A 25,000-nucleotide genomic window follows, 5' to 3' on the forward strand; every position below is an offset into this window, starting at 1 on the left:
CTGTGATGTAAGGACAGATAATAGTGATGCACTACAGGAGGCTGACAGCTAGGGGGCTCTCTAGAGCTACACAATGGAACGCTGGGGCCTAAATCACTAGGTTTGCTTGCTTGTGCATAAACAGGTGCAGACTTGAAATCCCTGCTGTTTCTCTACATGGCACCAGTTGATCTGCCGAGTGTAGATTGAGAAGATTGTGTCTCTTGTGCCAGCCAGCAGCTCGCATACTTAGTGGCGAACATACATTTTGCAACAAAAAACTCTGAATAAATCATGACCTAAGTCATACTGGGGCTGGTTTGGCTGCAAATTTCAGTCTCATATCCTTGGATGTGGCCTCAGATCCTGCAGCTTTGGCATACACAGCGACTTAAAAAAGATTGGATTACAGAAAACCGTGCCACAACCAGAACTTCAAGCACAAAAAGAAGAGAGTAAAATTGTCCATGTTCACGTTAACCCTGAGCAGCTTGAAAGGTCCATGTTGTTGGGGGCGTAACGTACCTGCCAGCTTGCCGTTGGCAATCATGTTGGTGGCCACCAGCTTGATGGTGCTCTGCGAGGGCCCTGAGGAGGTGATGGTGGTGACCAGGCAGGCCTTGAGCGAGTCGCAGTAGTAGCTGGGGTTGTCTGCACTGGTCTCCAGCAACAGCTGCACCGCCCGGTCAGTCTGAGTGGCACACACACACAGACACACACACCCGATTAGAACAGTCCAGGGACCCCGTGGTAATTAGTGTACAAAGCAGCAAGGTGGACTGGGGCTCCAGTGATCGGACATGTCAATAAAGACAGATGGGATTCTAGGCTGACTAATGGGCCTAAAAGCATGCAGAATAATCTCATTTCATAACATAAGAACATTTAGTCTTTTGTTTGCTTTGTGTTTCAATTCTGACATGATATGAGCATCTAATATGTCTGTAGCTTGTGGCTTAAACTGACAATTCTCCACAAAATTGAAGTTGAAATGGCTGGGGGATATTTACTGACTATCTGTGAAGTGCTTCCCCGTTAGAATTCACTGATAATGTTCCCCCTGACTGGGCCGTCAGCAGAGAGCCGAGCGGTCAGTGGCGAGCTCGGCGGTGCGGCCCTCATCATGAGGCTGATGGGGAGGTGATGGGCTGGCCTGATGGATGCGGCTGCAGGCCACTCAGCCCACTGATTAGAGAGACAGAGCACAGTGAGCCCACTGGCCCACTCGCTCGACTGCGCTCATTCCCGCCGTCAAACAGCCCATAACCCACCATGAAGTGGAGAGTGTGTGTGTGTGTGTGTGTGTGTGTGTGTTTGTTTGACATAACAGGAAAAGCTAAAAAGAAGTGTGTTTGCAGTCATCCTTAAATGGTCATTTTGTTGAAATGAGCTATACTTCAGTAAATGACAAAATGTGCGTTACGAAAGTCCTGAAGCTCTGTAGCGACTGCCTTTAGACACACCTATGGCTTACAACTAGACTTCAGTCTGACAATGGGTTATGCCAGTGCATGCAGTTACATACCTGGCCCAGCAGGAGGAGCTGGTCAGCACACTTCTTGGTGTGCTCATAGCTGGACCTCTTCACCTCCTGCAGATGCACCCGCTCCAACTGGAACCTCTGTAGGAACGGAGGAAATGAACAGGAGATAGAAAAGTGTGTGTGTGTGTGTGTGTGTGTGTGTGTGTGTGTGAGGTGTGTGTGTGTGTGTGTGTGTGAGGTGTGTGTGTGTGTGTGTGTGGTGGGTGGGGGGGAGAAAAATAGCATTGTGAGATGAGATTGTCTGTATTATCTATAATAACCAACAAGCAAGCAAAAAAGCTGCCCACAGCACTTCTAATTGCCTTTTCCCTTGCGTCAGCTTCTACTGCCCTGTCTGAATGCGGTCACTCCACCACCCGCTTCCTCCCTACTGTCTCAACCTAAACACCATCTCCTCATCAGCGTAAACCTCTTTGTACACACACACACACACGCACACTGGTGAGGCCTGCGGAGAGCACTGTGGTGACGAGTGCTGGGCGCTGAAGGAGAGCATGGCCGCCGCACGGAGTGGGACACACAACAAGAGCAGAAAGTAATAATGGCCTGAAATGAAATCTTCTGCGGCGTCAGTCACGGGATGTCTGCAAACATCACAACTAATCAGTTCCACCAAAGTGAAAGTGTGTGATCGTTTGAGTGTGTGTACGTGTGCGTGCGTGTGTGTGTGTGTACGTGTAAGCACCAAGTAATCGTAATTGTTGTTTTTCCCTTCTCACTGCAATATGGTGATAGTCACAGTGAATGAGCAACCATGAAAAATTGGAAATGTATTATCTGCTGAACAACAGAGCTTTTCCAGTGTTCGTTTGGACTCATTTCTTTTAAGTATTTTCCCTGGCCAGTGGGTCTAGAGCATCATATCTACCGAAGATGGCTTGGTATAGGGGGAAAGTGAACGAACACAGATATAGTGGCCTTGTTCAAATGTGAAACACTGATGGTGTTCCAAAATAACCCAGACCCACTTAACTGTCTGTAGAGAACAAAACAAATCCCTCTTTGCACTTTCACACTAATCCTCGGAACGGCAGGCCGGAGCCTGCGGCAGGGAGAGGCGCGCCGGGGCGGGAACTCTGATGTTTGCATCCTTCCCTGTCTCCGGCTGGCCGCCTCGCCCTCAGCAGTGGGCGTCCATCACCGTGTCCATCACCTGGCAGTGGGAAGCGGAGAGTGAGGAGAACCTGCTCTGACTGCACTGCAGGGGGCCTTCAGACACAGCAGTGTGAGCTTGAGCTGTTTCCATTCCATGGATAACATTCCATTCATCTTTCTCAATACCACACAAGCTTTAAGAACTCCTCCTGACCCCCACACACACACACACGCCATCCCAAATCCTCATCCAGACTTTCATCATTCATCAGGGCCAAACCCTGTGGTGACCACCAGTGGTGTCCTTAAGCCTCAGGGCCTGTGAGTAGAGTCCAGTAGGGTTGCAACTTATGATTATTTCCATAGTGGATTAATCTTTTGATTATTTTCTCAATTAATCAATTAATTGATTCATGTTTAAGTATTCATGTTTAAGCTCCTATCAGGGATTTTTGAGGTATTTTCGTTAAAAAAAAGTGATATAAATTGATCAATCGATTACCAAAATAATTGGCAACTGATTGAATAATTGCTAAATTATTGCAGCCCCAAAGCCCAGTAGAGGTGACGACGGTGTGACAGGGAATCAAATGGCAGCTTTTAGGGCTCATCTCAGGTACCAGGGACAGCTGCGTCAGGGAGGTAAAAGAGGAAGAGAGGAAAAAGATGGGGGAGGAGAGGAGAGGGGAGAAGAGGAGGAGAGGAGGGGAGCAGAGGAGGGAATGCTGTGCCCATCGGGGCTTGGCTCCCCTGCTCTGTTGCTCTGTTTGCTCTCTGCTCCCTTGTCAGCTGCGGCAGAATCGATTTCGCCCGCGACCAACACCCTGGCAAACGGCCAGCAGGGAGAGAGAGGGAGGGAGAGGGAGAGAGAGAGAGAGAGAGAGAGAGAGAGAGAGGGAGGGAGGGAGGGAGAGAGAGAGAGAGAGAGAGAGAGAGAGGGAGAGAGAAAAGAGAAGTAGAGAGCAGGAAAAGAGCACAATAGAGGATGACAGTGCCGACACAGCGAGAGAAAAGAAGGAAGAAAGAGATGGAACTAAAGACAACTACAGGGGAGCTGGCTCCTGCTGTCCAGAGGCTCCTGGACCAGGCCACAGTGGCCGTGACCTGCACAAACAAACAAGCCAGGACTGACCTCAATACTCACCTGGACACAAGGCATCTGCCTGCACGGACTTACAGAGTATGTGTGTGTGTGTGTGTGTGTGTGTGGAAGTGAGAAAATAAGAGACAGACTGTGTGTGTGTGTGTAGGTTTATTTGCCGAGTGGAGAGGATACGCACAGTAAAGCACCCGATCAATATGGCAGATACTGCTGTGTGGACTTTGAGGTCGCTGTGCTCTGTTCTTGAGTTAGGCGAGACTTTTCGCGGAATTCTCATTAACATTTAGGCAAGGCAACTTCAAATAGGCTTACACTGAAACTTTCTCCTATCCTTGGAAAGGCTGACGGACAGTTTGTAATAAAACCTTTATGTCCTGAGAAGACCTCCAGGCCTTGGATCTCACCTGGAAGAAGGTGCTCTCGCACAGCGTGTCGTGGCAGATGTCCAGATGGGTGACGTGGCCGGTGGCCGGAGAGCCCTCGGCTGGGGGCTGACCTTCGGTGTCGGGCACACTCAGCAGCCGCGCCTGGGCGAACGCCTGGAGGTAGTGCGCCGCAACCGTCCAGAACTGGAGGTCCGACTCGTCGCCAAAAAGCCTGAGAATGCAAGCAGATGCTGTGACAACGACTGGTAGTAACGACCACTGCTGGCCAGTCCTATTGCAGCGTGGCCCAACCCAACTACCAGTCAGGACACGCAGCACTGCTCTTCTCTTGGCCAGTTCATGATGATGACTTAACCCCCAGGCCAAACCATAACCCTGCCTTTGCACGCCTTCATAAAACTGCTCCCGAAACAGTCTGTGCCCATTTCTCTGCACTAGGACGGGCTCTATCAGGCCACGGGGCATTGAACACTGATGGAGCAGATGCCACTGTGTGTGCCCCATTCTCCACGTCTCCCTCCTCCGATGCTCGTCACTCACTGCTGTTGCTAGGCAACCGCTAACAGAGTGGCGGCGAGTGGGAAGTCAGAGAAGTTGTGATGAAGTGCGAACAGAGTTGGTGGAAATGGCCTTTTGTTGTGGGTGACCGAGGCCTCCACAACGCAAGCCGCTGCAGATGTCCATAGCAAAAAGTGACCTTGTGATGCAATGCACACACTCCCACACCCACACACACACACACATCTTTATACACACATGCAGCCGCCCACAGATAAGAGGCACACACCCACAGACACCTTCCCATCTATAGACAACAGTAAAAACTCAAGCCAAACACAAACAGCCAAACACCCCCACTGAGAGGGGCGGAGACTGAGCGTTACCGTGACACCAGGAGGCAGCGCTGCAGTAGGGTCAGCTCGGGGTCCTGCAGGACGCTTTTGATGTCACTGAGGAGGCGGGAAAGAAAAGAGATTCATTAAAGGAGATGAGAAAGGAGGAAAAAAAAACAGCTTTTCAGATGTCAGGCTCAAGGAGACAAGGGCATCCTCTCATCTGTCAACCAGGACTAACACCAGGGCAACATTCACCAGACAGGAGCAGCACCTGCACACACACTCACACTCACACTCACACACTCACACTCACACACTCACACTCACACTCACACTCACACTCACACTCACACTCACACTCACACTCTCACACTCTCACACTCTCACACTCACACTCACACAGGGCACACTCACACACTCACACACTCACACACACAGATAAGTTCTCCTTCCTTCAGACAGGCTGCCTTTGGAGACTGTTGAGGAGCTGGCTTTCAAACTTAGCTACTTCAGATGCCTCCGATGGAGTCTCCTGTCTTTCAGTGTGGAAGAAAGAGGTCATCTCTAATTCTAAGTCAACAGTTGGACAAGTAGAATGCCAGTACTCACTTTGACAGGGAGTTGAGCTGCTCTTGAATTAGGCCTTTGATTTCATCCTTCTCATTGTAATCTCTGTAGACAGAGAGAGAACGAAAGAGAGAGAGAGAAAGAGAGAGAGAGAATACAAAGAGGGCTATTTTTAAAAAGTGATGTGCAAAAACACAAACAAACATGAAGCCATGTGTTCTCTCTGCTGCTTGGCCTGCCCCCCCCCCCCCCCCTGCCACAGATGAGGAGTGCTGGATCTGCCACAGCCCTACTGCGCCCCCTGAGCCAGCAGCCCCAGACTCAACCCCTCGCTCCCGCCCCCCTAAGAACACTACCGTCTGCACGCAGCCTGGATGGGGAGCGCCGTGTCAAGGCTCACGTCAGCGACAACCTCCTGGGAGCTCAGGGGGGAGCGAGTGGCGCTCCGCTAGCTTTCACAGCAGCACATTCTAGGGCTGCAAACATTTTCACACCCGATTAATCTTTTGATTGTTCTCTTGATTGATTAATCGATTAGTCGTTTAATCAATATAAGGTCAGAAAATGTTGATCCGTCTTCCGCAAAGCCAAATACCTTTGTCCTCAGATGCCTTGTTTTGAGCACATGGCAAACATATTAGTCTATCATATATTCATATTAAAGTTTAGAAGCTGCAGTTTTACAATCAGCAAATGTTGAGGCATTTTATAACATAACAATCACCCAAACCGATTAACCAATAGTTGGTGCTAAATGTAAAGTTGACAACAAATCTATTGATCGATTAACTGTTGCAGCCCTATCGAAGCTGAAAGGAAGAGTGCTCCAGCTGCTTGACTTTTAAGCACTCATGTGCACTTATATGGCCATGGCTGTGACTGCTGGGTTAGTGCTGTGAGGTGGACGACAGCCAGTGGCTAAGTGGCTAAGTGGATGAGCGTCTGAGTGATGGCTGTGAGAGAAGACGGTGAGATTCCTTCAGGCGCTCCACTGTGGGGCTGAGGGGCACTGAAGTGTTTAGAGGCGTGTCTGTCTGTGAGTCCAGGGAGAGGCTGGAGAGACAGCACAGCAGGAATGTGGTCAGGGTTTGGGGGCAGGGGACAGGCTAGTGTTGCGGACACGTACACTTGTGTGATGTCCATGGTGAAGGTACCAGACCAAGGCTGCAGCAGCAGGAAGGCCTTCAGTGTGAGAGCAGCACGGGGCAGAAGCAGGTATGGACACCACACCGGATCTGAGAGAGCGAGAGAGAGAGAGAGAGAGAGAGAGAGAGAGAGAGAGAGAGAGGGAGAGAAAGAAAGTGAGAGAGTGAGAGTGAGAGAGAGACTATCAGTGAGTGCGTGTCTGTGGGGGTTGTATAATCTGATGTATCTGATAATGGGAAGACAGCCATTAAAAAGGTGTTACAAACAACAAGCATCTGGTCAACCACTGCTACAGTATTTCTGTGTACCTTTCGTCTCTCCAACACACACACACACACACACATCGTCTCACACACGTACCAGTTAGGTCCTGCTCATCCATCCTGTAGCTGGCGGACTTCATGGCCATCTCCAGCACGCGGATGCAGCCGTCGTCCGAGGCCAGCACCACCTTGTCCGAGGTGCACCAGTCGATGTCCAGGATGCGGTAGGTGACATTGCGGCCCACGCGCAGGCTGCTCACCATCTGGACCTGCAACAGGCAACACATCAGCCACCCCAGCCTACACCAACACCTACACCTACACCTACACCTACACCAACACAGGCCTGCTGATCCATTCTGCTACGCTTGCAAGGATTTCATAAAGTTCCTTACTTAGGTTGTATGGATGGAATATAGTTCCTTACTGTTTATGAAGGTTGTATGGATGGAATATAGTTCCTTACTGTTTATGAAGGTTGTATGGATGGAATATAGTTCCTTACTGTTTATGAAGGTTGTATGGATGGAATATAGTTCTATTTCAGCTGTGAGCTGAGATTCTAGATAAGGAGATGGCCTCCTCTACATTGCCATCTCAGTGGGTCTGCATTTCCCTAAACATTCATTACGGTTGTGTTACATTAATCAGCAGTGTGAAGCGTTAAGATGCGGGCGGCTTTGGAAAGGGTCCCGCGAGTCGAATAATGGAGGCTTTTCCGCTGTGCTGTAATTCTGCATTTGCAAATGGTGGAGGTAAACAACTGGGTGCTCTGCCGCATCGGCCTTCTCCTCATTAAACCCAAAATGCAACAGAGACCACAGACAGGCATTCACTCACTTTCTGCTCCTCAATTCTCCAACCAAATTATTAGATCCAAACTTTGTGTGCATGTGCGTTTGGCACTGGTGTGTGTGTGTGTGTGCCTGCATTGGTAGTGAGTGTGTGTGCGTGTGTGTCTGACTTACTCAGACACAGCTGTCAGAAGAGCAGTGATGCGTTTCCTCTCTCGTCTTCCTCAGCTGCATTTCATCTGTCTCTCGTCAAGTGTGTGTATCTGTGTGTGTGAGAGTGCATGTGTGTGTGTGAGTAAGATAGTGTGTGTGTGTGTGTGTGTGTGGGGGGAGTATTTGTGTGTTTCTCTCTGTTGACGGCCCCAAGGGAGCAGCGTCTCCCCAGCACCCCCCCCCCCATCAGGCCCTGCCTGAGCAGTCAGTGCCAGCAGCTTGCCAGCCATATGTGTGTGTGTGTGTGCCCATGTCTGCTGTGCCCGCCTGCCCGCCCGCACGCCCGCCCGCCCACCGCACGGCGCCACGCACAGGGGAAAAAAACAACCAAAAAGCAAAGATGTCAGCATTGTTTCCGCGGCGATACCGGTCCCACGCATCAATCTCATAGGCAGCATTAAAGGCTCGACTGGAGTCCGAGGACTGTTAAACAAGGCGGCGAGAGAGTGGGGACCCAGAGAGCCGATTCAGCTCCCTGAAAGCTCTCAGCACTGATGAAACGAGGGAGAGAGAGAGAAGGAAGGAGAGAGAGAGAGAGAGAGAGAGAGAAAGGAGGGAGGGAGAGAGAGAAGCACATCTTCCCACCATAAAATTGGTGTAAATAAAAACGCTGACAGTAGGCTTTTAGGCGCCACCAAATGGTCCCTGTCACCACACAAATGATCTTTTACTATCGTAACTGAGGGGGGCACTGGCGTCTCTGAGATGAATATCTACACTGACTGGCTGCAGAGATGTCTGGGCTGAACTGGGCTGGACAGAGGCCTCTGGAGGTAAACTGTGTCAGTCTGTGATCCAACTCCTCTGTCCTCTCTCTACTGTGGGGACAGCCCAGCACATTTCAGAGAAACCAAACCCCTCACAGCTGAGGCGTGATGTGCACTCAACCAACCAAGTCCACTAATCAACAGTGAATCCTTGATGTATAGCCAGTGATTCATATTTAATATTACTTGTCATGATTAATAACGGCATCACCATATTACCCATAACACCATGCTCATGCCTAAATGAATAACTAACATATGGAAAATAGAACTCAGACTTGTGTGACTGATGAAATGCTAATGTTCACCTAGGCTTTTGAGGAGTGTATACTCCACTCTGACACCTCGCAAACTAGTGAGAGAAATCTCGGAGTTGGGCCCGTCTCAGGGTATTAGGCAGCCCATACATCAGCCTCAACCTCCTCCACAGGGGAGGATCAAGAGCAGATCTGACCGGTGAGGGCCTGGCGGGCCGGCTGCCGTACCTCTTTGGTGTCCCAGACTTCAGCCCCATCTGTGTACATGACCAGCAGCTTCTGGTTGCCTTTCCCCGGGGCGAAGCGGACTTTCTTTACCCAGCCACGGTGTGTGGGGACCGCCCTTTAAAGATCAGAAAACACACACACACACACAGAGAAACACACACACACACAGAGAAACACACAGAGAAACACACACACACACACACACAGAGAAACACACAGAGAAGCACACACACACACAGAGAAACACACACACACACAGAGAAACACACAGAGAAACACACACACACACAGAGAAACACACAGAGAAACACACACACACACAGAGAAACACACAGAGAAACACACACACACACAGAGAAACACACACACACACAGAGAAACACACAGAGAAACACACACACACACACACACACAGAGAAACACACACACACTGCAAATTTGTATGCAAAGGAACACACACCTACAAATATTTGGTCGGACACAAATGAGCTCTGACAGCTGTATTAATTCCCCGTTTGCGCTCTTGCATGTGTGTGTGTGTGTCTGTGTGTGTGTGTGCATGGGCAGACAGAGAGATGACCCGTCTGACTGACCTGGACAAGCGGGCCTTCAGGTCCCAGAAGTTGAGGTTGCCGTCCACGTCTCCCAGCACCAGCGTGTCTCCCTTCCAGGCGATGCAGGCGATGCTGCCCATGCTGCCCTGCAGGAGACCAGGAGAGCAGAGGGCAGAGAGTGAGCCCACCTGTGACCTGGGACCCCGCCGGCGGACGCCAGCGCCGGGCGACCCGGACACGACCTGGCGCGGACGGCGGAGGACCGGGGGGTTACGCTCGGCCTCAGCTGGCATTTGGAGCTCTGAGTGGACTCGGAGAGCGCAGCTGGTCGCTGAGGCCCGGCGCCCAGAGGCTGGCCCAGACAAAGGGCAGAGGAGCGGCAGTCTGGCTATGACCGCATAGGAATATGGCCCCATTTTTACCACTGCCAACAAGACGGCATTTACATTTTCATGAGGGCTATTTGTCCTGCCATTTTATGGATGTGTGTGGATGGATGACAGACTGTGTGCTTGTGTGTGTGTGTGTGTGTGTGTGTGTGTGTGTGTGTGTGTGTGTGTGTGTGTGTGTGTGTGTGTGTGTGTGTGTGTGTGTGTGTGTGTGTGGGAGAGAAGGAAGGAAAAAGAGGGGAAGGGAGGGGAGAGGGGACACATAAATCTCTGCCTGTGTGTGTTTCTCAGTCTTTCTCAGGGGCATCATCATACGCATGCCAGACTAGTAAAAATGTCCAACATGTCCACTAACAAACCCCCAAGCAGCCAGTCGTTTGTGCTGCCCTCATTTGCCACCTATGCCGTCCTGATGCAGAGACACTACAGCAGCATCTTGTAATGGCTGGCAGGACTTGGTTACGGCTGACTGGGGAAACATCTCTTTATACGGCTGGGCCGTTCAAGGCGCCTGACTTCAAAGAAAAATGAAGATTCAAGGATTAGTCCAATTAAATGTCAACACACGGCTCCACAGTGGACACCACAGGGGGTAAAGGGGTGACAACAAACAAACAGGGTCATTCTTCCGAACAGAAGGGAAAACAATTACCACAACGTGCGAGGAATCAGAAGTGTGGCTTAACACATTCTTCTGGTGCTCTGGGGAGTACTGGGAGAAAACACTAAGTGGGTAAAAGTGTGTGTTAATCGCAAAAGTCAAAAGAAAAACACACCAAAAAGTTCTGTGCTGGAAAAAGCCTGACGCGCGGTGCCACACTTAAAAGAGTGCAAAACCCCATTTCCTCTGACCAGCCTGATCCACAGCAGAGCTCTGCAACAGTTTCCTCTCTGCATATGACATCCGCTACACAAAACAGATGTGGCAGCCAAACAAGATGTGGAGGGAAAAAACTGATCTGAAAATGTGACACAAATGACAGACTGGGAGAGGAAGGAGTATGTGTGTGTATGTGTGTGTATGTGTGTGTGTGTGTGTGTATAAAGGTCTACAGTATGTGTGTGTGTGTGTGTGTGTGTGTGTGTGTGTGTGTGTGTGTAAAGGTGTACAGTATGTGTGTGTGTGTATGTAAAGGTCTACAGTATGTGTGTGTCTGTGTAAAGATCTACAGTATGTGTGTGTGTGTGTGTGTGTGTGTGTGTGTGTGTGTAAAGGTCTACAGTATGTGTGTGTGTGTGTGTAAAGGTCTACAATATGTGTGTGTCTGTGTAAATGTCTACAATATGTGCGTGTGTGTGTGTAAAGGTGTACAGTATGTGTGTGTGTAAAGGTGTACAGTATGTGTGTGTGTGTGTAAAGGTCTACAGTATGTGTGTGTGTGTAAAGGTCTACAGTATGTGTGTGTGTATAAAGGTCTACAGTATGTGTGTGTGTGTAAAGGTCTACAGTATGTGTGGGTGTGTAAAGGTCTACAGTATGTGTGTGTCTGTATGAGCGTGGGAGACAGGCAGTGATAATGAGGAAAGTAATAGGCTTCTCCTCAGGGATAAACATGGCACTGGTGGACACACACACACACACACACACACACACACACACAGGTTTGAAACATAGTAATGAGACTTGAGGGGTGGCCAGGTTCATCTCTCTTTCTGACTTTCCCAAACAGTAAAAAAATCAGCAATAACCCCGGGCATGGGTGGAGTACCAAACACAGACTCCCTGCATCCCTCTCTCTCTCCCTCCATCTCTCCCTCTCACTCTCTCCATCTTGTTCTCTCTCTCTCTTTCCATCTCTCCCCCCTTCTTTACACTCTCTCCCTCTCTGTCATTTTGGTTCCCCTGGCAGCTACTCCCCTGGGTCTGACTCACAAACAACAGAAAACAATATGAGTGTTCAGAAATGCTGAGGTCAGAGCAGTGGCACACGCGTGCACACACACACACACACACACAAACACACAAACACACACACACAAACACACAAACACACACATGCGCACGCACACACACACACACACACACACACACACACACACACACACACAAACACACAAACACACGCACGCACGCGCACACACACACAAACACACACACACAAACACACAAACACACACATGCGCACGCACACACACACACACACACACACACACACACACACACACACACACACACACACAACACACAAACACACGCACGCACACGCACGCACACGCACACACACACACACACACGCATGCACACACACACGCACACATCCAGATAGTTTAAGAGGTCTGTTTGTCGGAGAGATATGAAATGGGGAGAAGAAAGGGAAAAAAGCAGGCTGAAAAGCCTGAGATTGGACCAAATGACTGAGGGCTGTTCAGAGCTCATCTGTCACGGTAATGGAGGACCGACAGGACGCAGATGAGCACAGAGCAATGAGACCAGCGCGCACACAAAGGGAAAGATGATGGAGGCTCACGCTGCCATGAAAAGATGGAGAGAATGAGGGGAGAGAGGGAGGCCGGGGGAGCTTGAGGGGGTGTGTGTGTGTGTGTGTGTGTGTGTCTGTGAGTGTGTGTGTGTGTGCACGTGTGTGGGCGGGGGGGCCCATGAGATGCTTACGTCGGGGGGGATACGCGCGCCATCCTTCACGCTGTTGCCCTCTACTGTGATGTGGTAGACCTGGCCGTCGGTGTCGGTGAACACAAAGTGCTCCCGCGCCGAGATGGACTGGCTCAACTCCGACTTGCTCTCGGCGTCCTGAAGCATGCTGGACTCGGGCAGAGAGAGAAACAAAAGGACAGACAAGACAGATGATCTAGTGCAAGACTTTTCCTTTGTGGAGCAGGACATTCTCCCTCATACATCCATGCAGTATTCAGAACACATAATTCTTCTTATTAATTCTTCTTCTATAAGGTTGGCTAAAGCTGACTCAAGAGAGTCTAACGACTGAAGATGTACAGTTTTTTTTCGCCAACAAATTCAAGAAAGACTAGAACTCCGCAAATATTCCACTGACAGCTAATACCAGACAGCGATAAAAAAAAATCCCTGTTCCGTACTGCTTCTCTTCCCAATAATACTCTATATCCAGGAGCCTGCCAAGCTATAAGCTGATATCTGCCGTGCACGAAAGTCAAATATCTGTGACTGATGAAAAGTTAATTTTTTCACCAAAACTTTTGAGATTTACCAACTCCACTTTGACACTTTCCAAACAGGAAACACACACAAAAAAAAAACATTCTCACGAGGCGTGTCCAAGTGGATTAGAAACCGCATGCATCAGCCTCAGCCTCAGACTGACGGCCCTCCACAGTCAGCTCAGGGAGGGACAGTGTCTCAGCGACCCTCTTCAGTGTCCAGAGCTCAGCTCTGCCTGTGGACGGGGCCCCCAGTGCTGTGCGGCGTGGTGAGGATGGCCCAAGGGCCCCAGGGGCTGCTGGACTGGAGTGGACTGTTTGTTTGTTTGTTTGTTTGTTTAATTTAAGGCCATTTCCGCAACTAAGGCTATTTAATGGCCAGAGCACTGTGTGTTATAGAAACTTTAATATGTTTCTTAAAATCTATGCTAATAAGATATTCTAAAACCTTCAAAGGTGGGACCTTACTAAAAACATCAGCTATAGAATTTTGATGATAAAATTGTTGTCTTTTGGTTTTCAAGGCAGGGCAAGACTGGAGTGCACTAGAGCGGACTAGAGCGGACTAGAGTGGACTAGAGCGGACTGGACTAGAGCGGACTGGACTAGAGCGGACTGGACTAGAGCGGACTAGAGCGGACTAGAGTGGACTGGACTAGAGCGCACTAGAGTGGACTGGACTAGAGCGGACTGGACTAGAGCGGACTGGACTAGAGCGGACTAGAGTGGACTGGACTAGAGCGGACTGGACTAGAGCGGACTGGACTAGAGCGGACTAGAGCGGACTAGAGTGGACTGGAGTGGACTAGAGCGGACTGGAGTGGACTAGAGCGGACTAGAGTGGACTGGAGCGGACTAGAGCGGACTAGAGTGGACTAGAGCGGACTAGAGCGGACTGGACTGGACTAGAGCGGACTAGAGCGGACTAGAGCGGACTGGAGTGCACTAGAGTGGACTAGAGTGGACTGGAGTGGACTAGAGCGGACTAGAGTGGACTAGAGCGGACTGGAGCGGACTGGAGTGGACTAGAGCGGACTAGAGCGGACTGGACATGAGCGGACTAGAGCGGACTGGACATGAGCGGACTGGACTGGACTAGAGCGGACTGGAGTGGACTAGAGTGGACTAGAGTGGACTGGAGTGGACTGGAGTGGACTAGAGCGGACTAGAGCGGACTGGAGTGTGCCTGAGTGCTGAGCGCTCACCTGATGACGGACGACTCCACGCTGCTCTGCTCGGCGTCCGACACCGTCTGGCGAGCCATGGCCTCCCGCGCTGCCATCTGCTTCTTTTTTAGACTCTTCAGGTTGTGGGAGGGAGACCACTCCTGTACAACACACACACACACACACGCACGCACGCACGCACGCACGCACGCACGCACGCACGCACGCACGCACGCACGCACGCACGCACGCACGCACGCGCACGCACACACACACACACACACACACACACACACACACACACACACAGGTAAGAGCTACACACTGGCAGATGAAGCCACAAAAAGGTAAACTTTACATGTACACTACAGGTCAAAAGTTTGGAGTCACTTAAAAATGTCCATTCCACTCCATTATAGACAGAATACCAGCTGAGATCTGTTGCATTGTTTTAGTCAGGGCAGCAGTTTTCAGATTACATTATGTGCTTACATTCCAAAGATTTCTCAGTTAGCCTTTGATAAAAATGATATCAGATTAGTAAACAGAATGTGCTTTTGCAACATTGGATGAATGGTTGCTGATAATAGGCAATGTAGATATTGCATTAAAGATCAGTCAAGAACCCTTTATGTATTTTTTTTAATTTTTTTTTACAATTATGTAAGCACATAATGTAATTTCAAAACTGCTGCCCTGATTAAAAAAACAATGCCACTGATCTCAGCTGGTATTTTGTCTATAATGAGGTGGAATGGACATTTGCGACCCCAAACTTCTGACCGGTAGTGTATATACTATAAGTGTTGCGAAGGGAGAGAGCTAAACCTGCGGTACTAAACCTGCAGCGTGACAGCAACACCACAGAGGCAGTATCATCGGTCAGAGCGCATACTCAACCGTAGTGACGCCTCTACACACACACCTCATTTCTCAGAGCAACTTTTATGTGTATGAGCAGGATATATACTACTGGAAATTACAAACGGCAAAGACCAACATAAATAAAAAAAAACACATCTTGAAGTGAAGTTAATTATCACAAAGTCACATGAACCACACACGAACCACACACACACACACACACACATTAACATCCATCCATCTCAGCAGGGTGTCTTAATGGGTCCTTCAGCAGTCATGACTATTTATTTGAGAAATAAAAGAGCAGCGCTACGTGGGGCTTGATGTGAGAGGGTGTCTGTATAATGTACAACTCTGTCTAGAGTGATCCAGGCCCACTATATCTCTCTCTCTCTCTCTCTCTCTCTCTCTCTCTCTCTCTCTCCTCCCCTCTCCTCCGTCTCTCTCTCGCTCTCCCTCCCTCCCTCTCTCTCTCCTCCTCTCTCCTCCTTCTCTCTTTTCACTCACTCACACATTTGTCTCGCTGAAACAAAAACATTATTTTTCTGTAGCTAATTTTCACTCTCATTTTCCAACAAACCTCTCTTCACCCTCCCCTTTTCTACATCTCCCACACACACAAACACACTCTCATAAACGCATGCATACACACACACATACACACACACCTTCTCTACCTCAAATACGCACGCACACGCACGCACGCACACGCACGCACGCACGCACGCACGCACGCACGCACGCACAAAAGCATGTCCAAGTAGACGGCATAATTCTCTCCTGGTCATTAGGCAGTGCAGCTGGAGCGATTTGCCCAGAAGGTGCAATCAATATGGAAATCAGCTGGCAGTAACGGCGCAGAGCAGGCATGTATTATTAATGTTATTGTTGGGCTCCTTCGCACCACACCAATAACTGGCATGCCACAAAAACTTAGGCCAACATTTCTCCTCTGCACCGCCGAGCACTGGAGCACTGAGGTCGGGAGTGGGCAGACAAGAGTCCGACTCACCGGGGCCCAGAGACGCCCGACCAACTCGGGCCCAGACATGGCCCAGACCTGGCCCTGGCGCTGCGCTGCGCTGCGCTGCGTTGCGTTGCGTTGCGTTGCGCTGCGCAGCGCTGTGTTGTGTTGTGTTGTGTTGTGTTGTGTTGTGTTGTGTTGCGTTGCGCTGTGCAGCGCTGTGTTGTGTTGTGCAGCGCTGTGTTGTGTTGTGTTGTGTTGTGTTGCGTTGCGCGGTGCCGCGTTGCGTTGCGTTGTGATGTGTTTTGCTGTGCTGTGCTGTGCTGCGTTGCGTTGCGTTGCGTTGCGTTGTGTTGTGTAGCGCTGTGTTGCGTTGCGTTGCGTTGCGTTGTGCAGCGCTGTGTTGTGTTGTGGGAGGATGAATAAGGAGAGGATTACCAAGACGAGGGGAAGCCGTGGGGAGTCAGCAGGAAGGCGGCTTATCGGCGGATACTGTGAGCTTGTGTAGGTGAGGGTTTCATTATTTGCACAGCAAGATGGGTAAGGAAATAAATGTGTGTAAGTATGTGTGTGTGCGTGCATGTTTATGCGCACGCACTCTGTGTGAGTCAAGTGAGTAAGGGTATGTCACCTGCATATGCATACTGAATGTTTGAGACCAGTATATTAGGAACGTGTTGGTGGCTTATGTGAGTATACGTACGCAAATAACAGAACATGCATCAGTGTTTCCCAGAGAATTGAATTCCATTTGTGGTGGTTGGTTTGCAGAATTAACTTGAGTGCAACAGTTTTTAACAAATTAGCACAGCGTGGTTATGATGCTGACCAGATTTAAGCACAATTTAGTACAACCTGGAAAATCATTGTGTGGTGGTCAATGTTGATATTGTGGTGGGCCTCCACAAATAAGTCAATGTATGGGAAACACTGTGCATACAGTATGTGCATGTGTGAATGAGACGGCCGTGCTGAGTGTGTATGGCGCAGATGTGTGTGTGTGTGTGTGTGTGTCATTACCAGTGCTGTGACGGTAGGGAAGTTCTTGGCCATCTCGCGCAGGAGGGTTCCAGTTCTCACATCCCACAGCTCCAGAGGCTTGTCCCTGAACACCACCACCAGGTACTGCCTGCACACACACACACACGCGCACACACACACGCGCACACACACACACACACACACACACACACACACACACACACACACACACACACACACACACACACACACACACACCACACACACACACACACCACACACACACGCGCACACACACCACACACACACACACACCACACACACACACACACCACACACACACACGCACACGCACACCACACACACACACCACACACACACACCACACACGCACACCACACACGCACACGCACGCACACGCACACACACCACACACACACACCACACACACAAACACAGTTCCTTTAAAAGACCCTTAGCATATCAGCTGCCACATTTTCTGCAGACCAGTTAATTAAAACAACAAAACTGCATTCAGCACGGAACAACTAATAACTAAACAGTGTAGACCACTATGCACCAATGCCTCCTTAACTGCAGACTAATTAAACTGGCACATAAATAACTAAAATGAATTACAGATTATTATAAAAACAATCCGTTTTTCTCTTCAGCCGCATCCAAATAACCTTTCTTAAATATAATTAAGAGAGTTTAAACATAACACCATGGAATTAACAGTTACCACCAACATAACAATTAAGCTATTTGATATGGTGTGTTTAACTCAGCACTGTGGTCTGATTCCTGTCACCCAGGCTGGTTATTAAAACTCTGAGCACGGCCTTACTCTCCCACTCACCCCACACACACACAGACACACACAGACACACACACACAGTCCAGTGAGCCCCTGCTGAGCTGAGCCGGAGTGGTGGACCTCCGACCGCACGCTTGGAACCTGACATTCTGAAATTCTGTATTTTATTTCCCGAGATCTGAGACAGTTGGCAGAAGCGCACCTTGGGACGAGGAGGAGAAAATGAAGGGATATGCCCACCCCCCCTCTGCTCCCGTCCCAAAAGAGAAGGGGAAAAGTACAACCCTCGAGTGGCCAATATGGAGGTTTTAATCAAAGGCTGACATGTTTGAAGGCAACAGGACCAGAGTGGGTGAACAGTCCCTGCCAAAGGCTCTCTTTGTGTGTGTGTGTGTGTGTGTGTGTGTGTGTGTGTGTGTGTGTGTGTGTGTGTGTGTGTGTGTGTGTGTGTGTGTGTGTGTGTGTGTGTGTGTGTGTGGTATTGTGGGAGCCGAACTCACTTCAGATGAGAAACTTTAATCATCTCTATGGCCGGCTCATCATTTCCCCGTTCTCCTCTGAATGCAAAGCACCTCCCTGAGAAAGAGAGAATGAGAGAGCACAAAGGGTAGAGATGCAGGAAGAGAGAGAGAGGGATAGAGCGAGAGAAGGAGAGAGAATGAGAGTATAAGATGGAGAGAGAGAGAAGAGGGAGAAGAAAGAGAACATATTAGAGAACGCATTAAAGTACATTCAAGCGCACCCAACATTACACAAAAGAAATGGCTGAGCTTTCTCCACTCGTTAATAGCACTGGGCAGACAAGCTCATCCATCAGCTCCACCACTGCTCTCCTCGGCCAGAGAACTGAGAACGCTGCGCAACGTGAGCAGACCTGTCTGCTTACAGGCAATTAAAAAAAGGCCTACTAGGGGGGCGCTGTGGTGCAGCCGGCTACAGCGCCCGTTCCATATACGGGCCAGAGTGCCCACGGGGACCCAGGTTCGAATCCGACCTGCGGTCATTTTCCGCTTCTCTCTCCCACTTGCTTCCTGTCACTCTCCACTGTCCTGTCCAAAATAAAAGGCAAAAAAAGCCCAAAAAATATACTTAAAAAAAAAAAAAAAAGAGACGTAGCCCAGCCACGAGGCAGTGTGGACATGTGCTCTGGGTCCAGTCGCCAGCTGCCCAAGAGAGGGGTCAGGACAGCGTCATGAGGTCCCAGCAGTGGGGCGCGGAGGACCTGGGAGAGGACCTTGACAGAGGTGAACCAGGGCTTTAAAGGCAGGCCAATGTCTGGGCTCCGCCGTGGGTGGACACCGCCGCTGCTCTGGAGTGGCGTCATCAGACAGCGAGGCTGGACAGACAGCGGGGGTGCCAGTGACCTCGAGTGCCACCCGAGCCTTTCATCTCTGCGAGAGACCCGAGGACGCGCTCGCCCTCATAAGACTCGAGAAATCGAGAAACTAGCACAGCATAGCAAAAGCAACAACCTCCACCGAGCAGACCGAAACTCCAGCGACCAGATGGAAGGGGCCTGCCAAGCCTGTGCAAATGACACGGAGATGATTCACTTCTCACGCAGTCATTCCACCGAGCGCTCTCCTTGCATGCATTAAGCCAATTACCCGCAAAAACCTCACCAAAATGACTCGCATAAGTACAGCAGAAATAATGGCTTTCAGTTAACCGCTCATACTTCTATTGTGTCATGGCTGGTGGGGCATGGAGCAGCTCCTGGTGCACACACAGGGCACCCCAAGGGCGCTCGGCACACGGAGGACGCTGGGGCTACTTGACATGCAAACAGACACAACTAGCGGGGCCTGTCCTCCGGCAATCAGCTCCAGGATATGGAAATGCCTGACCTAGTGGAGTCCCCCAGCATCTGTGAAGAAGAGGGGTGTGAGCAGGTGTGAATTTGTGGGAGTTAGTCATCTCTGGAGAGGTGTGTGTGTGTGTGTGTGTTTGTTTTTGTTCTAATCAAGAAGCTGAGACGCCTTGCACTTGATCGGGTCTGCTTGCTCATCTTTGTGTGTGTGTGTGTGTTGTTGCTACTGTTGTTGTGTGTGTGTGTGTGTTGTTGCTGATGTTGTTGTTGTGTGTGTGTGTTGTTGCTGCTGTTGTTGTTGTTGTTGATGCAGTGTGTCTGCCTCACCTCTGTCGTCTGATTAGCACTAACTCTTAATTATGTCTTGCTCATAATGAGGGGCTTTATGCCACGAGCCACATGGCACTCACTCAATATAAACACACACAAGGAGACACACACACACACGACAGCCACGTTTGCTGAAGTCTGAATAATGTTCTACGAGCAGCAGAGAGATGAGGTGAAGTGACAGGGAGTACACACACAAAATTTTTTTTCATCAATCAAACACACACACTATAGATGATATCCCCCTCTTACACACACTAACTAACAATCAACCTAAAAGAGGACCCAGATGCCTCGCGTCACATAGAAACACACGCACACACGCGCGCACACACACACACACACACACACACACACACACACACACACACACACACACACACACACACACAGCAGGCCCAGGGAATCATCCAGTCCTCTGACAGATGCCGTCCATGTACTGCACACACAGCGGCAGCACGCCTGCCCGCCGTGAGCCCCAGAGAGCATCAGAGGGTATGCTTCCCCTGAGACACCCACGAGGGCCACTCAATGAGGCTGCACTTCAAAGCCACAGAAAAACATCAAAACAAGCCCAAAAACTCCTTCTGCACACACTCTTCAGGGTGAGAGTAGTATAGAATGATGAGTGTCTGAAGCCCTATAGAATACCACTCTGATGAATGTCTGAAGCCCTATAGAATACTACTCTGATGAATGTCTGAAGCCCTATAGAATACTACTCTGATGAATGTCTGAAGCCCTATAGAATACTACTCTGATGAGTGTCTGAAGCCCTATAGAATACTACTCTGATGAGTGTCTGAGTCTGAGGCCCTATAGAATACTACTCTGATGAGTGTCGGAAGCCCTATAGAATACTACTCTGATGTGTGTCTCAGAGGCTAATTGGACATGTCTGCAGATATAATGTGAGCCTATACAGTGCATATGGAAGTATCCACAGCGCTTCACTTTTTCCACATTTTGTTATGAAGATATATGGGAATTGTGGCCAAATAGTTCAGTCTTTGCTTTGTCCTTCTTTACACTTCTCTCATCTTCTCAAGGAACTCTAGATCTCATTCACAGTGACCATTGGGTCCTTGGTTACCTGTCTGTCCAAGGCCCTTCGTCCCGGATTACTCAGTTAGGCTGAGCGGCCAGATCTAGGAAGAAGACTGTTGGTTGTTCCAAACTTTTCCATTTGAGAATGATGGAGGCTACCGTGCTCTTTGGCACTTCCAATGCTGCAGAAATGTTCTTGTATCCTTCCTTAGATCTGTGTCTTCACACAACCCTGTCTCGCAGGTCTACGGACAATTTTCTCTACCTCGTGGCTTGGTTTTCACTCTGACATACCCGAGACCTTATCTAAAGAGATGTGTGCCTCTCCTACTAATGTCCAGTGAATTAATTTAGGCACAGGGGAACTCCAATCAAGTTGTAGAAGCATCAAGGACCATTAATAGAAGTAGGATGCACCAGAGCTCAACGGCAAGCGTCATAACTATATATATATATATATACACACATTTACAAAACACTATCTTTTTTGTGGGGTGTTGGAATATTGTGTGTAAATTGATGAGAAAAAATAAATAATTGAATCCATTTTAAGAGGAGTCTTAAAAACATAACAAAATGTGGAAAAAGTGAAGCGCTGTGAATACTTTCCGTTGTCACTGTATATGTGCCTTTATTATGGGATGGAGCAGGATGAGGACCAATGGGACATGAGAAGCCACACTGGGCATAATGCGCTGATTGCACATGGGAAATCAAATTGCTTTCCCCCGGTAAGCCAGCGCTGCCACAATCAAATGCGTAAACACTCGCTTGTGCTCCATTAGCGTAGACTAAGAGGCACTGCAGTGTCTAAAGAGGCACATGGCACAGTGGGAGACTCATTTTAAAGATGCAAGGAAATGGCAGCATCTCATTAAAATTAGAGAATGCGGATATTTACCCATGGCAACAGGGCATAAAAACAAATACACCATTTCCCTGTTTGCTCAGGAGTTTATAATTAAAGCACAATTCCCAGCGCAGTCGTACGTTATTGTTACAGGGGAAAGTGTGACGGGTCCCTAGAGAAGCCTTGACTGAGTTACAAAAAGGTTTTTCATCAAACACACACACGCACACACACACGTACACACACACATACCCACGCACGCATACATGCACATATGCACACACTTCTGCCTCGTGTGCCTTTGAAGCCATGGTTTACATATTATTTCCCACCTCGGAGGAAACACTGTAACTCTTGGTAACTGCCAGACAGCTTCCTCACATATCATCTTCCTCCATCTCTCTGCCAGCGTCCCCATTTACCCTCCCTGCGCCTCTCCCTCAGGTACACACACACACACACACACACACACAAGCAGACAGGAACCTGCTGTCTTAGCAATCTAACACATTCTCAGACACAGGCACACACACACACACCGTCTCTGTTGCTCTCTGTTTCACACACAAGCGCACACATTCACACTGTCACTCATACAGACACACTCGGTCACTCACACACACACACACACACACACACACACACATCCTCCCTCCCTCTTAAGTGGTTGACAGGAACAAATGTGTCCCGTCTGAAGGTCACCTCTGCTGTTGTTGTAATCTGTGGCCCTACTCTTGAGTCCGTGTCACTTCATTACAGACGCAATCAGTCTCCCCCATCACACACAGCAGCACTGGGCCCACTGCGTTCACCTGGGGAGCAATTCCAGCTGCGTCACAGCCACAATCAGCCTGGAGGGGGCGCCCTGGAGTTGCCCTCACGCTCCAAAGAGTCCAGAGAAGTACATCTCCCTCAGACACCATGGAGTGGCAGAAAAAAAAGATTCTGGTAGAAAAAAAGCTCTTGATCAAACCACTAAAGATTATAAATAGAACCCTTTGTTACGTCTTTCATCAGAGAAGGCAAAAGCAACCTTGGGCCTCTCATTCATGTATTTCCTTCAGAGTGAAGAGATAACTCATTAGATTGGAGATGCAGTTAAACAGGCTTTAAACATGTATACACACATATAAAGTCATGTTTTAAGTGATGTAAATAATGCAAAGATGAAAGAAAATAATTGTATCGTACAAGAAGCCCATGTAAAATTAGGTTACACATGTAGACTGATTTTCAGTGTGTGTGTGTGTGTGTGTGTGTGTGTGTGTGTGTGTACCTGTAGGGAGGTCGACATGCTGCAACTCATTCCTCACCAGGCCCAGGTTATTGGGTGTTGAGGTGGCAAAGGACAGGAAGCTGGTGAGACTGATCCATTCAATCCCTCTGTGGGAAAGAAAAACACACACACACACACACACACACACACACACACACACACACACACACACACACAAACAGAGAGAAAGAGAAAAACTTACTGCACTCTCAAACAGAAATCTCTTTGTGCAGTCAGAAGTTGAAGCTGAAGTTGTTGAAGTTGGCAGGAAAAAAAAAAAAATCACACAGTCTGAAGTTGTGAGGGGAAAAAAGTATGTGAGAGGGGAGGAGTGCTAGCTGTTGATTGGCTGAGATCAGAGGGATTGGGGGGGGTGGGGGGGGTGGTGCTTCAGGTGGCAGGGGATGTGGCGCGCAGCGCTAACGAGATGCTAAACAGCCTCCAGATTAATTAGCCCCGCGCTCACGCGCTCAGCCCAGATGCAAATGACATGCAAAGCAGGGGAGCCCCAGTTGCTGGGCTGCGGTGCACACGGTGCACATGGGGCCAGGACTACAGCACACACGCTCCTCTCACCCAGCCAGCCAGCCAGAGCGCCCCGCTCCACTCGCTAAACCCTCACCCCAGGCCATGAGCACGCACGCTACGCACACCACACCTCACCATCCCACAGGCCTCAGGCACACTGACTTTTCCTTCACCTTTTCCTACCGTGTGTGACATTCTGTGTGTGTGTGTGTGTGTGTGTGTGTGTGTGTGTGTGTGTGTGTGTGTGTGTGTGTGTGTGTGTGTGTGTGTGTGTGTGAAAAAGAGATTTCTCTCTCTCTCTCTCTCTGTGTGTGTGTTTGTGTGAAAAAGAGATTTCTCTCTCTCTCTCTCTCTGTGTGTGTGTGTGTGTGATGTGATGTGATGTGAGGGGGAAGGCCTGCCGCTGCAAAAGGCAGTGACAGAGAGTAGGGATGACAACAGAGAGACAGGAGGATGAGCTGCCTGCTCTGAAGCTCAGTGAGCAGACCCTGGGGACAGCTCAAGAACATGCACACTAAGCAGCAGGCAGCTGACAAGCACACACACCACGCACACACACACAAATACACACACACACACACACACACACACACACACACACACACACACACACACACACACACACACACACACACACACACACACACACACACACACACACACACACACACACACACACACAATAATATACCGCCACATTGCTGCTACTCTCTACTTTCTACCTTGAGTCACACTCTCTCACACACGTACACACGAACCTTAATTACTGAGCAGAAAATGAGGAACAATTAGCCGTAAAGGCAGCTCAGTGCATGACAATGGCGACAACCACTGTTACCACCCTCACACCACACCGTGAGAAAACACTCAAATCCACAGAGTAGCACTAATTAAAGCCCAAAATAAACAAGGCAGTCGTTATCATTAGTACAAATAGCATATTGAGGGCACGTTTGTGCATCTGCACTTTTCCAAGTTACTCATTAAAGTTTGGAGAGTGTGTCTGAGGAAAGGAAAGTTGGTTGCTAATTAAGAAGTGTTTGGTATTTGGACTGGGAGAGTTAGGAGGAAAGAGGCTGCTTTCCAATCAGTCTCTTAATGGCATAATTG

The 25,000-nt window shown here is 49.3% G+C and overlaps 1 protein-coding gene across 1 annotated transcript in view; it reads right to left on the reverse strand.

The window, feature by feature from the left end:
* LOC121685097 (WD repeat-containing protein 11-like) overlaps positions 1-25,000 on the reverse strand; it is a 53,397-nt gene that overhangs the window by 4,915 nt on the left and 23,482 nt on the right. The window contains 14 exon segments of the mRNA XM_042065384.1: positions 505-670; positions 1,505-1,600; positions 4,124-4,316; positions 4,990-5,055; positions 5,551-5,613; positions 6,635-6,743; positions 7,015-7,186; positions 9,177-9,291; positions 9,770-9,876; positions 12,731-12,878; positions 14,460-14,581; positions 17,269-17,377; positions 18,550-18,625; positions 23,363-23,469. Of these exon segments, the coding sequence (XP_041921318.1) occupies positions 505-670; positions 1,505-1,600; positions 4,124-4,316; positions 4,990-5,055; positions 5,551-5,613; positions 6,635-6,743; positions 7,015-7,186; positions 9,177-9,291; positions 9,770-9,876; positions 12,731-12,878; positions 14,460-14,581; positions 17,269-17,377; positions 18,550-18,625; positions 23,363-23,469 (1,649 nt within the window).

Source organism: Alosa sapidissima, chromosome 16 (assembly GCF_018492685.1).
Source record: "Alosa sapidissima isolate fAloSap1 chromosome 16, fAloSap1.pri, whole genome shotgun sequence".
Lineage (NCBI taxonomy): Eukaryota > Metazoa > Chordata > Actinopteri > Clupeiformes > Clupeidae > Alosa > Alosa sapidissima.